This window comes from Mesocricetus auratus, unplaced genomic scaffold, assembly GCF_017639785.1.
Source record: "Mesocricetus auratus isolate SY011 unplaced genomic scaffold, BCM_Maur_2.0 Super-Scaffold_100022, whole genome shotgun sequence".
Classification (NCBI taxonomy): domain Eukaryota; kingdom Metazoa; phylum Chordata; class Mammalia; order Rodentia; family Cricetidae; genus Mesocricetus; species Mesocricetus auratus.
The window spans coordinates 31944086-31957604 of NW_024429203.1; the positions used below are offsets into that span (position 1 = coordinate 31944086).

Genomic DNA, 13519 nt, shown 5'->3' on the forward strand with positions numbered 1-13519 from the left:
AGTAGTCGTTAAAAGTTCACCTGTGCTGACCCGGCTTCCAGAAGTGCACAGTACATATGACTCTTACTTATTTCTGTGTCAGATATGATTTTATTAATGACTATTTCATAAATAAATGCATAATCTATTATATTCATCACAAAATATATATGATAATAAATCTATTATAATGCAAATCTTATAAAAATCTAAAAACCTTAAGGAGAGTGCAGTTATATTAAAATTCTAACAGTTTAATGAATTCTAACAGTTTAATTAATTATGATTAAATATAATGCCAAGCGATGCCAGCAGTAACCGGGATGATGCATGCTAGCTTGTCTAAAGTTGCAGACTAAGGTACTTCAGTCGTGGACCCTGGGTCTGGACTTGGCCTCTGTCCTTCATTATAAAGAGATCACTGGGACCTGGTTTGGACACCACTCTTTCTGGGACCTTGTCCTGAGATAAAAGTCAGCATTGTTTGACATCAGCAGCTTTGCTTCCTTGAAAAGCTCCTTGGCATGGCTCAATCCTTTGTGAATTAAGACTCAGGAGACAGAGTCTGGGTCCAGATCGTTGCACTAAGTGACTTGGACATTTACATGATTTCTTTCTGCCTCAGCATTCTCACTTAAAAAATAGTAAAAATAGTTTTTTAAACCCTGTAAGGTTCTATAAGTATTTATTAATCCATGTTATGTGTCTGACACATGGGAAATGCTATGTTACAACAGTTTCCGGGAAAAGCAATCTGCAATTAACGTATCATTTAGTAATATTGTGTAGGACTTTAAATTCCACACATTGTCCAAATTTATCCAAGTATTTGTACATTATATAGTAATGAATTTTTGCCTGTAATGCTGTTTTTTAACAGTACAGCTAAGAAATCAAATACTGTTTACAGGCTTATTTTTATTATCGTCTCATGATATGACTAAAGACTGAACTATTACAGCAACCTACTGATGTAAAAGAAAGAGAGAAACATGACTAACAATCTCCAGCTTGCCTAATAAGGCAATGGCAAGCCCATATTGCAACCTACATTATTCTCTGCTGTTTACTAACTCATGTAGCACAAACGGTAAATACACAGAGAGAAGCTGGTTAAAATTCGTTAGGACAAATATAACTTAGTGCGTATGTGTGCACAGACAGGCATGTGTATGAAGGTTTGTGTGTATGCAAGTGTGTGTGTGTGCACATTTGCACATGGAGGCCAGAGGTCAACTTTGTGTGTGGTTCCTTAGGCACTGTCCACCTTGTTTTGTGTGTATGTGTTCATGTATGTGTAGGTGGACACACACTATCAGCACTGACTTCCTATGCTGCTTTCTACCTTTTTTAATTAGCATGTGAATGTATGAGTGGTGTGTGAGTGCAGCATGAGAGCTGGCACATTTGTGTGCACATGTATGGAGAGGCCCAGTTTGGCATTGGATATCTCCCTTGGTCATTCTCCACTTTGTTTATTAAGGTAGTGTATTTCATGGAACATGGAATTCACTGATTGCAGCTGGTCTAGCCAACCAGGTCAGCCCTGTCTCTGCCTCCCAAGTGATGGATTGCAGGCCAGCTGCACCCGACTTTTGACATGCCAACTAGGGATACAAACTCAGGTCTCCATGCTTACTGGGCAAGCCCTTTACCCACTGAGCGACCTGTCCGGCTCTACCTTTCATACAATTACCTTATGTATATAGTGTGTATGTGTATGCATGAGTACAGAAGCAAGTGTGCTACTGTGTACATGAAGAGGTCAAAGGGCAACTTTCAGGAGTCATTTCTCTTCTTCCACCTTTTTAAAGTAGGGTCTCTTGTTGAAAGAAGTTTCTGTCCACCAGGTCCTGCAGCTGTTTAGTCCCAAATAAACACATAGAGGCTTATATTAATTACAAACTGTTTGATCAATATCTCAGGCTTCTTATTGGCTAGCTATCTCTTAATTATCAACCCATTAATAACATATTAATCTATGTATCTCTACATGATCTTGGCTTACTGGAGAATGCCTGGGCATCCATCCTTCCTGGTAGCTACATGGTATCCCTTCACTCTGCCTCCTACATTTCCCTGTTTTAATCTCTTGCCTGGCTAAATCCTGCCTGTCCACTGGCTGGAACAGCTTTATTCATCGACCAATAAGAGAAACATATACTCAAAGCTTATAGAAGAGCATCCCCCATCAGTCTCTCTTGCTGTACCTGCCATTGCACAGCATATTCCACGGTAGGTGGTCTACAAGGTTTTTGGCCTGTTTTCCTCTCCACTTCCCATCTTGCTGTAGGACTGCTGGCCACACCTATTGGTGTATGCCATCATACCCAGCTTTTTAAATATAGGTTCTAGGGTCTGAGGTCATTAGGCTTGTGTGACTGCTGGGCGATCTACCATAGTTTCCACCTTATTTTTTGTGACAAGGTCTCTCACTGAACGTGGAGCTCACCGATTTGGCTAGACTGGTTGTCTAGTGAGTTTCAGGAACCCCCATCTCTGCCTCCCTAGTAATGGGATTACAGGTGCAGGTCACCATGCCTGGCTTTTACATGGGCACCCAGGGTCTAAACTCAACCTTCACGCTTGTGTAGCAACCACTGTACTGACTGAGCCACCACTCCAATCCCTATCTTGTTTGAGATAAGGTCTTCTTGGGACCTGGAGTTTGCTGATTAGGCTAGGCTGGCTGGCAAGCAAGCTTCAAGGCTCTACCTGTCTCTGCCTCCACCTCCCTACTACTGGGATTACAAATCCATGCCACTATTCTGTCTTCTTTACATGGGTCCTGGGGACTGAATCCAGGTCCTCAGACTTGTACAGCAAGCATTTTTTCTGACTGAGTTATCCCCTCAGCCCCAAAATATAACTTTATATTCTTGAGGTATATGAAAAGAAAAAGAAAGAAAATGCATTGCACTCTTTATAAAAGTCAGATTATCATTAAAACATAATCAAGATTAACGTTATGTTAGCCAGGTGGTGGTGGCAGTACACACCTTTAATCCCATCACTCAAGAAGCAGAGGCAGGCAGATCTGAGTTCAAGGCCAGTCTGATCTATAGAGTGAGTTCCAGGACATCCAGGGCTATACAGAGAAACCCTGTTGTGAGAAACCAAAAGGAAAAAAACAAGATTAATGTTGTATTTATAATAACAAAATACGATTCTCGGAAGGGCTGCTTCAATGACTTTAATTGTTATAAACTATAAAATCATATATAAAATTAATTTGCATTTTCCTTTAGTTTTAGATGATTTGGATAGCAAGCTGGCTCAGGAACAATCTGTAGGCTCAGTGAATACCAGAGAGCCATTCAACTACGGATCAAGAACACAGTTCAAACATTCTCCCTCAAGTAGGAACAGGCATGGTCACACCACAGGAAGGCACCAGAACTACCACAGTGAAACTTCCAACATGTCAATCTATGACATCCTGAGACCAGGAACTCCTAGAGAAGGTTTCAAAACCTTTTCTCCTAGGACAAAGACAATTTATGATATGTATAGGACCAAGGAGCCCAGAATCTTAAAAGAGGACTTTATGCAAAAGAATACGTTCGGTAGTACATCATTGTGTTTCGACAGCCGGCAACGATCAGCCTCACCAGCCACGGGGCATTTTACTGCAAGGAGTTTACATTTTCCAGCTGATACTGTAAACAAGAATAGTTTTACACCAGTAAGGCACCAGCAAAGCCCAAAAAGAACTCCTCTATCATCCATCATATGGAATAGGTCAGATTCTTCTAGACATAGGCAGAATTGGGAAGAGTCCCCGTGGGCACCATCACCAATGGACATTGACCCTGCTGATCAGTATGTGGCTCCTAAGTGTTTTCAGGAGAGTAGGAGGTATGAGTGGTACCATTCACAGAGTGCTTACCAAGGCGTCCCTCTAAATGCCCCCATGGATAGTGCCATGAGTCCTGACACACTGGAGAACTCAGAGAATATGCCATTCTACCATCAGAACAACCCATTTGCAGGGTCTTTCTTTAGCGGTACCTTCAGACAGAGTGGAGAACAGAGATTTGGACAGAATTCCTTTTGGAGTCAACAGGAAGAACATTCTTTCTGGTCAGGCTTACACCAGAACAGGAAGCCATTCCCTTCTGACAGGGACTTTGAAATGATTTCTGTTGAAACAAACAGGGCACCATCTGTTTATAGCCATGGTGTCCCTTGTCGACACTGGAGGCCACATTCTCCTGGCTATGGAACATACGTTTTCAGAGGTCAAGAGGATCCACATTGCTGGCGATCTGATCTGCAAACATCCCCACTGGAGAGCATGGACACATCACATGTCAATGAGAACCAATTTCTACCCCCTTTTGTCACACCAGATGGTTTGTCCATGACTGGCTCTAGCTGCCACATCCAGTCTTCAGGGATGGACTATCAGCAGGGCCACCATCTTGTAGACATGGCTGTAGATGAGAAGCCTTGTTTGCTTGGCAAGGCTCCGACTCTAGTACCCTCCTTCAGAGCCTCCTTCCCCCTGATTCCTGATGCCAGGATAGATTCTCAGAGTCCCAGCTTCCAGAATTCCACAGTTGCTCCTGATAAAATAATCCCTGATAAGCCAGACTCTCTTTCAATAAGAAACTGCTCAAAAGTTACTGTGACTGGTAGCCATTCAACTGGATTGCTGACTCTTACTGATACCCAGCACAACATCCTAGTCATGGAAATGAACAGTGAGAAAGATGTGAATGAATCTCTTTCAGAGGATGAACAGCTAAACAAGATGGGCCAGAAAAACAAGGCAAGTGGGTTGCCCCAACCTATTTCACAGACAGAGATCTATAATGATTTACCTGATTTACAAAATGCCCACTCCCAAGACTCAACCCAAAACTCAAGGTTTGACTCTAATGATTCTGCCATGGTAAGTTCCAGAAGGTCACCCAGAGTCTTTTCCAGGAAAGGTACATCCCAAATGCAAACAACACAAAGAGATAAAGCCAATGAACTGAGCAAAGACAAAGGCTTTCCTGGGAGCAGGAAACTTGACTCAGCAGCTTCCCTGACGCTCATCCAAGAACATGGGATGCTGCCATCTCCTCCCAGTCCAGATCAAGGTTGTCACCAGAAAACAGGAAGTAATGAAGACAGTTCAAGCATCATTAAAAACAACCACTGGTGCTTTGAATCCACTGATACCCAAAAAGCAGAGTCCCTAGAGGAGCCTGCTAGTTTGGATCTTGAGCAACAACAGTGTCTCTCCATTCATTCTACCAATGGCAGCAAGCTGGCCTCCAAGCACAGTGTCCCACAAGATTCTTTAGATGTACTCCAAGACTCCTCACCATTGAGTAATTCCTTCCCTGATGTTCTTTTGACACCTTCTGCTACAATGTTCTCCAGGAGGCTTTCAGACCAAGGTCCATCCCAAGAAGAAAGAGAAGAAAAAGACAAGGCTACAAAGAACCAAAATAATCAGTTGGCTGTGAATTCTATAGAAAACCAAGAGAGTCATGACAGTCCTGCACATCTGCATGATGCTGTCCACTGCCATCCTTACTTTCCCTTCAGAAATGGGAGGGGGAAAGGAAGAGTAAGACGCCATGTGTCCTGTATTGAGAAGCTAACCAAGACAGAGAATAGAGCAGCACCCACAAGCGAAGGCAGTAGCCTCACTGAGGACCAAAGTAGTATCAAAGCCCCTGAGCTCAGCACAGTCTATTGCACCTTGCCAAGAAAACCAGCCAGCTTTCTCTTACACAGCAGACAGCAGGAAAGTAAGATACTGCCTGCTTCAATTAGGAATGGGCCACTTCCATTCCAAATAAAAAATAAAGTGCATGTTCCAACTAGGAAGAGCACATCTGACAAACCCAGTTCTCCCAAGTCAATGAGTGATGCTTCAAATTCGGTCATGGGGGTGCCCGAAGCCACCAAGAAGATGACAGATATGAAAGCCATTAGATCGGCTTCTGTTAGGAAAGGGCCACTCCCTTTCCTTATCAAGAGGGCGGTTTCGTGTCCTTCAGGGGAGCCAGGTACCTTGGCTGAAAGTGGTGAAAGAGAAAAGTCACCAGTCCTGGATGTGGATGCTTCAGCTGTAATGCCCAGGCCTTGGAGAAGAATCTTCAGTTCTCTGGAAGGTGACTCATCATTTAGAGAGAGTACTTTCTCTGAAGGACACAACCAAAAGGAACTTGTTCAAGAAAACACCAGGAAGGATGATGAGGCACCTGCTCCTGGAATGAGTTCATTCACCCTTCCAAACAAAACCCCCAAGCCTCTGCAAGCGGACGCATCAGGAAAAGAGAGTGGGAAAGCGTTACATAAGTTTAAGACAACCAGCATGTTCTCTGTTTCCGGTGATGAAGAGAATATGAAATGTCTTGAGGTGGTTTCAATATATTATACTCTACCAAGAAAACCCAGCAAAAAATTCTGCAGCCTCCTTCAGCAGTATACACAAGGTACAGACTCACTTCGAGACGCTTTTCAGGGAGAGACTGAAGCATTCCCCAATGCTTTGGAAAGTGATGAGCTAAATGGTCCCGCAGGAGTGCAGTCAGGAATACCTCCACCGCCAGACCTGAAGACGCAGGTTGGCTCTGCTCCATCCTGTCTTTCTCACAGCACAGGAAAGACTGTCTCCCAGTTGCCAAATAGGGAGGCTTCTGCATCTACCTTGGAGGAAATGGCTTCTGTGAGGCCAGATGGTTCTCTTCAAAAAGGAGAACCCAAGATCAAAGAGATTTCCCCAGGTAGCTTAGCTAAAACAGCAGTAGATGATTCACTAGACAGGAAAAAGAGAGGGGGGATGTTTCCAAGACAAATCCTACAGAGTCCGTTACTGCCTCAGGAGAAAAGTTCTGGAGAAGAAAACACTAAAAGTCATCAGCAGCCTTCTAAAGGAGGAGATGGTGGGCCCCCTAGCCTCCCAGCCCACTCAGAAGGTAATGCTGAAAAATTTCAAGCCAGAAGAAATTCTGGAGCGTGTGTAGATGTCACAGCTACTGTATCACCAGGACACGAAAGGTATCCTTGGAGAGATCACATGGCTGTAGTTACAGACAACAGTTCTAGTGGGTCACAGCCTAGGGAAGCCAGTGTGACAACTGGGTCAGACGGCCAAACCCTGACAGATAAGATGCTCTGTGACTCAGAAAGGCAAGCCTTTGCTCTAGCCCCAGCATTGCATAAGCTGCAGCTTGCTGAAGAGGCTCAGTCAGGGGCAGCGGATCTGCAGCCAGAACCCAGACGGGCAGGAAGTCAGGAGACAAATACAGTGGAGACCAGGAAGGTTAAAGATGAAGCACAAAAGTTGGCATGGGATCAAACTCTACTTCCTGGAGGAAATAATGAAAATAAAACTAACGCGGCGTACCCAGAAACAAAAGAAAACAGATACTCAGTTAAACACAGACTGACAGCCATGTCTAAAGCAAGCAGAAAAATCCCGGCTAAGGATGTAAGTCCCAGAAGACACGTAGCCACTGTATTCTCCCAAAGTGAAAGCCAGTCTGACTTTAGGGGGTTATCTCTTTGCAGATCAGAGGACAGCGCACTGTCCCCTGAACCTGTGGTAAAATCCACAGAGCCCACAGATGAAAGCAGCCTGGTGAACGTGGACAAGTCTGAGACCCCTCTCCAAGCAACTGCAATATCCAACCCGGAGCCTCCTTGCCAGTCCTTTAATCAGAGGTCTGCTAACATTTCACAACCACATCAGAATGAGCCGAACAGTGTCTTAGAACCACCCTCAAAGAGTAGGGATTCTAGAGCCCAGATCCCGGGAGAATCAGGAGCCCGGCTCACACTGACCAGCCCCACAGAAAAAAGCGCTAGCCACCAGCCGAGATTGAGTCTCCCTTTTCCCCTGGAATCTGCGCAGAAATCTACAACAAACCTGTCCCATTGTCAGCTGCGCCACCTGAGTGCCCCATCTCCAGAGTCAGAACCTGAGCCTCACCTCTATAGATCAAAGAGTTTAAAAAACTTCAATGTGCAGGGAGACCGGCTGTGCGCAAGCCATCCTCCCAAAGCCAGGGGGCGCCATTTTTCTGAGAACACGTCCATCAACACTGCTCTCAGTCAGCTGTCCCTTGATGATGACTCCTCCCACAACAGCGCTTACAGTCGAAGATTCAAATCTTTTTCTGAGCTTCCTGCCGCTGATGAAAGTGAAAGTTGGGCGTTGTATAACAGGACTAGGTCGGGTCCCAAGTCCACTTCATCCATTTCCAGGCCTATTGACTACGGGATTTTTGGGAAAGAGCAGCAGTTGGCTTTCTTGGAGAATGTCAAGCGGTCACTCACACAAGGAAGATTATGGAAGCCAAGTTTTCTCAAGAACCCTGGCTTCCTCAAGGATGATGTACTCAATGCTTCCAAGCTGTCGAAGTCAGAGCTGTTGAATTCTGGTGGTCGGTCGCCAGAAGATGGCTTAGTTCCAAGTGAACCACTTAATATCTATGAGGAGGACCCAGTGGACTCAGACCGGGACACAGATACAACCACCGATGACGAGTACTACCTGGATGAAAATGATAAAGAGTCAGAACTATGAGACTGCAAGAAGCTGTATAATACTCTACAGTTTGCTTTTTAACCAAAAACTTATTGTCGAAATGAATCTAAATTTACAGACAGGTGAAAGAAGATCTGGATTGGGCAGTGTCTACACCCATTCTTTTCCATATATATGTATTTTTTTCTTCTGGATTCTAAGATTGCTGGTTTTGAGGGGTTTTGTTTGTTTTTCCCGATATTTTCTCCTGATGCGTTGGGATGTGGCCTTCCTATCTTTTCTCCCAAGCCTATCTCTAAGTCACTTTCCAATGTTGGCTCTATTTTCCTCATCGCTTTTTGACATCTCTTAACACTTAATAGTTCGGGCACCTGTTAAAATATGCTAATTCCCCAGCACAGTTGCAAAACTATATTGCCTCTCTCTGTTCACAGCCTGAATTCAAGACATTAAATACAATGTAGGGAAAACAACAGTTGGATAAAATACTGTCATTGCATGTGCGCTGTGTTCATGAGTGCCCGTAGAGGCACTTGAGGACATTGGAGCCCCTGGAATGGGAGTAACAGATGACTGTTAGGGGTCGTGCGGGTGCTGGGAACCAAACCTGGTCCCTCGGCAAGAGCTGCAAGTGCTCTTAGCCCCCGAGCTCTCTCTCTCTAGCCACAAGATAAAGAGATTATTATGAGAACATCCTTGCACTTCAGTAGTGGAGTCTCAACATGCGTTTAGAGTGCATGTTGAGGTTAAAATGAAGGGTTAGTCCCATTAGTACCTTCAGGAATTTCTCTGAAACTGTGGTGATTGGCTGAATATTCGAGGGTTAAGTTTTCATCAGGCTTAACACTGGTGAAACCCGAATGATGCAGGTACTGTGGCTTGGCCATAGACACATAGCTAGCAGGTGGAGTTGAGCCCATGGTGCTTTTTTGGACCAGCTTTGTCGTCACTCATTCCACGGCTGATTTTTTTTTTCATCTCTCCAAACCCGTCTATTTCTCATTTCCTTATTTATAGCCCGGACTGGGTCTTATTAAACTTTTTCTCACTTAATTTATAGCATTGGGAATTTCTCCATGCCATCAGGTATATACATACATAAGATAGGTGTACAAATCAAGCATTCACTGACAACTGAAATTTATTTTAAAACAGTTTTCTGGCTTACACGCAAATTTATCATTTGTTTAAGATAAACGCAAACATATACTAACGAGATATATATCTCTGCTCATCTAACACAGTACAGTCCAAGCACGTTCTAATGTTACCCAGGAGCTGGGGAATAAAGTAGTAACAAGTCTTTGCTGTCTATAATTGCATCTCTGTATGAGCAGAAATCTGCGCGTGTGGTAAAAGCAGTGTAGTTCGTAACAGAATAGCATCAGGTTCCCCGCCCCCTTCCCTTCCTCTGCCTCTCTCCCTGCACTCTTCTCTCCATCCCAGTACAAGGTGTGCATGCCGTGTGTTTGGATTAAGGCTGCAGTGAAGTCCCACCATCACCCCGGGTGAGCACTGCCAGGATTCACTTATGTTTAATTTTGAATTAATTCTTGTTCAGTGCACATTCAGAAACCTTTTACTGCTGCCATTTTTTTCAACCCCACATTTAGTTGGACAACTCCATAATAGAGTGAGAGCCCATGGTTACCTAAGCTTTGGGCTAGGACACTTCTGATGGAGCATTTAGTGGGAACCTTGAATGAGTCCTTAAAATGCTAGGCCAGATGTGATGCCTAGGGACTGCTTGGCTTCTCTGCTGAACCGTCTATCAAACAAACCCTCAGGAACATCTAACTCAGAACTCCTAATTTATTGTCAATATCTTGTGATGCCCATTGCTAAATTGGCTTCCTACCTCTTTAGTTGACACATAGACATCTGGAGCTTTCTCTCCTTGTAACTCAAGGCAAAGGCCTACAGATGAGGCTGAGGGTGACCTAGACCTGCAGGCAGCATGGGATCCTGGATCTCAATACAGAGTGGATTTTGTCTTGTTTCATAGCTGTTTCGTGACATGCTTTTGTTTTCCACTGTTCATCCAGATAAACTGAAGCTAAGGACCAGTGTTAGCAAAGTGTATAGAGATCTCACACTGACACAAGGTCAAGGAAGATCTGTATTAATTATGACAGTCCCGTAAAATCCAAAGCCAGTGAAGGTGTGGTCACCGGTACGAAAGCCTTTCCTTAAACCTGTCCACTCAAACTGCAAACGAACTGCAAATCACTTGTTCTGAACCGATTCAAACCTGAATGGCACGAGGAGTAATATCCAGTTTCTTATTTAAGGCTGTATGTCTGTGCATATGCCTTTCCTCTTTTGCTATTTACCTATTTAAATAAGACTCTCATATATTATGACTTTTTGTGTGTAATTTTAAGGTATTCTGAGATATTATAACATTAAGACCTATGTTGGTTGTTTTTTTTTAATGATCACCATGAGATGCTGTTTCAAAAAATATTTTGAGTCTACATGTTTGCTACAGAAGGTGACAGGACATCAGCTTGATTTGCACCAAGGTGAGGCTCTGAGTGAGGGAGGGACACCAGGGTAAGAATGGACAAATGCTTTGGGAATTACTCTCCTCCATGTAATCTACTTTCCACATTGAATCTGACGGCCACTGCTTCTCTGCACTGTGTGTGAGGTTATGTGCTTGTCAGGATGAGGGATCAGGGAAACAGTAATTCCCCCAATACAGAACAACACTTTTACTGTTTCACAGTTTTATTCAGTGCTTCGTTAAAGAAGCACAGCAGATCTCTTTGTGTTGTAATATATAAACTGTTGGGTTTTAATGCTCATTTTGGCATAGCTGTGGTAACTTAAGTAATAGTCATTTTATATTGTTTTTCTAAAATATATAATCATTATTAAACTTTCTTGTAAATGAAGTAAAATACTAATGAATCGATACTAATAAGTGCCTAAGAAATTATCAGCTTGCTTAAATGTTAGGCTAACACAGTTATAAATATTATGTTAAATTTGTTTAAAATGGGTTTTAATAAGATAGTTTTGCTTTTCAGAAACTACCTAGTGAATAGTTTATTGAAACATCATAAATACATTGATCTTAATAAAACTCTAATTGCTACTCACATGAGTTTGGTTAAGGATAAACTTGAAAAGAGTAAACTATTTTGTATAGGAAATAAAGATGAGTCACAAGGGTGCTAAAAGAAGCCTACTTAGGTCATGGAAAAGATGAGAATCAAATGGAAACTCACACCTCTGTAAAAACAAGTTCCTCTATTGAATGCTGGTATGTTCAAACAGGCCTTATTGCTTAGAGTTTACTGTCTATACAAGAGCTGTAGAATATCCTATCTAAATGTACAGTATAAATATGTAAATATGTTACTTTGATGGTTCTTTGTGACTGATACTCTATTCTGAAACAATAAGCCACCATAAGCACTTTTGTCAAAACTGTCAGATAATCCTCTTATGTTTTTCCTCAGATCTGTTCCCAAAGTATGGAATATGCTATAAAGTGAAATCTTAAAATAATGCTTGTGCTGAAATAAACAACCTGAACAGACACATTATGCTTGTTTGTTGTTTTGTTCTGTTTTGCACGTGCACTTCTGGAGATGAAACCTACACACTAGGCAAGCACTCCACCACTAAGCCACAGATCCAACCACATATTTACTGTTAGTCTTGGTTTTGTCACCTACCCTCAGATTTAAAAAAAAAAATTAATATGTATGAGTGTTTTGCCTGCCTGTTTGTCTGTACCCCACATACATGCCTGGTGCCCACAGAGGCCAGAAGAGGGCATCAGATCCCCTAGAACTGGAGTTACAGATGGCTGTGAGTTGCCATGTGAATGCTGGGAACCAACCTTGGGTCCTTTGGGAGAGCAGCCAGTGCTCTTAACTGCTGAGCCATCTCTCCAGTCCCTCAAACGATGAATTTTTTAAAATGTGAAATTTTCCAAGAAAAATACTAAGATGCCAGGGAAGATGCACCTAATCTTCTGGCAGCTATTTGGGAAAGATATGACAAACAGATTACTTAAAAATCAAACTGAGCTGGTCATTGGTGGCGCAAGCCTTTAATCCCAGCACTCGGGAGGCAGGGGCAGGCAGAGCTCTGTGAGTTAGAGACCAGCCTGGTCTACAGAGCAAGTTCCAGGATAGCCTCCAAAACAATACAGAGAAACCCCATCTCGAAAAACAAAACAAAACAAAAAAATCAAAACAAAAAGGGTGACTTGCTTCTGTCTTTCATAGACACCTAAAGTAGCCAGCCAGCTGGTTTAATTTTTTGTTAGATTTATTCATTTTATGTGTGTGTTTGCCTAGACATATGTTTATGCACCATATGCATGTCTAGTGCCCACCAAGGTCAGAAGAGGGAGGTAGATCCCTTGGAACTATAGTTTCAGATGGTTGTGAGCCGCCATGTGGATGCTGGGAATCAAATCCATGTCTCGGGCAAGAACAAGTGATCTTAACCACTGAGCTATCTCTCTGGCCCTGACATTCATTTTTAATTTCTGCTAAGTAAATGAATCAAAATATTTGCTGTCCAGAAGAATATTTAATATTGCTTCTTTTTTTTTAAATGGCAATTTTACTTGATTCAATGAAACTTCATTAGTGTTGATAGGTTGACTGGTTGCAGTAACAGGAATCAATTGCTTGATGGTTCCCTTAAACAGGTGTTACCTCAAGTGTTATATAATTTCTTAGGCTGTGATTCCCCATCACCCAGATAACTCCCCAGCTCACTTCTCTGGGAAAGAAAAATTGAAGTCCAATTTTGACAGAGTGTGAAAAAATGTGTTCTACATAGGCTCTTGGGTTTGTTTTGTATGTGTAGGGGGGACCGTGTGTGTGTGTGTGTGTGTGTGTGTGTGTGTGTGTGTGTCTGTGTGTCTGTGTGTGTTTAAATGCTAACTGGAACAGAGCAGGCATTCCATCAAAGCATTCAAACAACTCCAGGGAAAAAAACGATCAGTGGAAGTCACATTAAGTTACACTACACTGTAGCCCTACAGTTACTTGTGACTTATTACCAGTTCCT

General features: G+C 42.9%; 1 protein-coding gene across 2 annotated transcripts in view; it reads left to right on the top strand.

Annotated features, from left to right (window-relative positions):
• Exph5 (exophilin 5) overlaps positions 1-12028 on the top strand; it is a 73648-nt gene extending 61620 nt beyond the window's left edge. For both annotated transcript variants that reach the window (XM_005069536.4, XM_021226821.2), the window contains one exon: positions 3228-12028. In XM_005069536.4, the coding sequence (XP_005069593.1) occupies positions 3228-8515 (5288 nt within the window). In that variant the 3' untranslated portion in view covers positions 8516-12028. The remainder of the gene's footprint in view (positions 1-3227) is intronic.
• The last annotated feature ends 1491 nt before the right edge of the window (positions 12029-13519 follow it).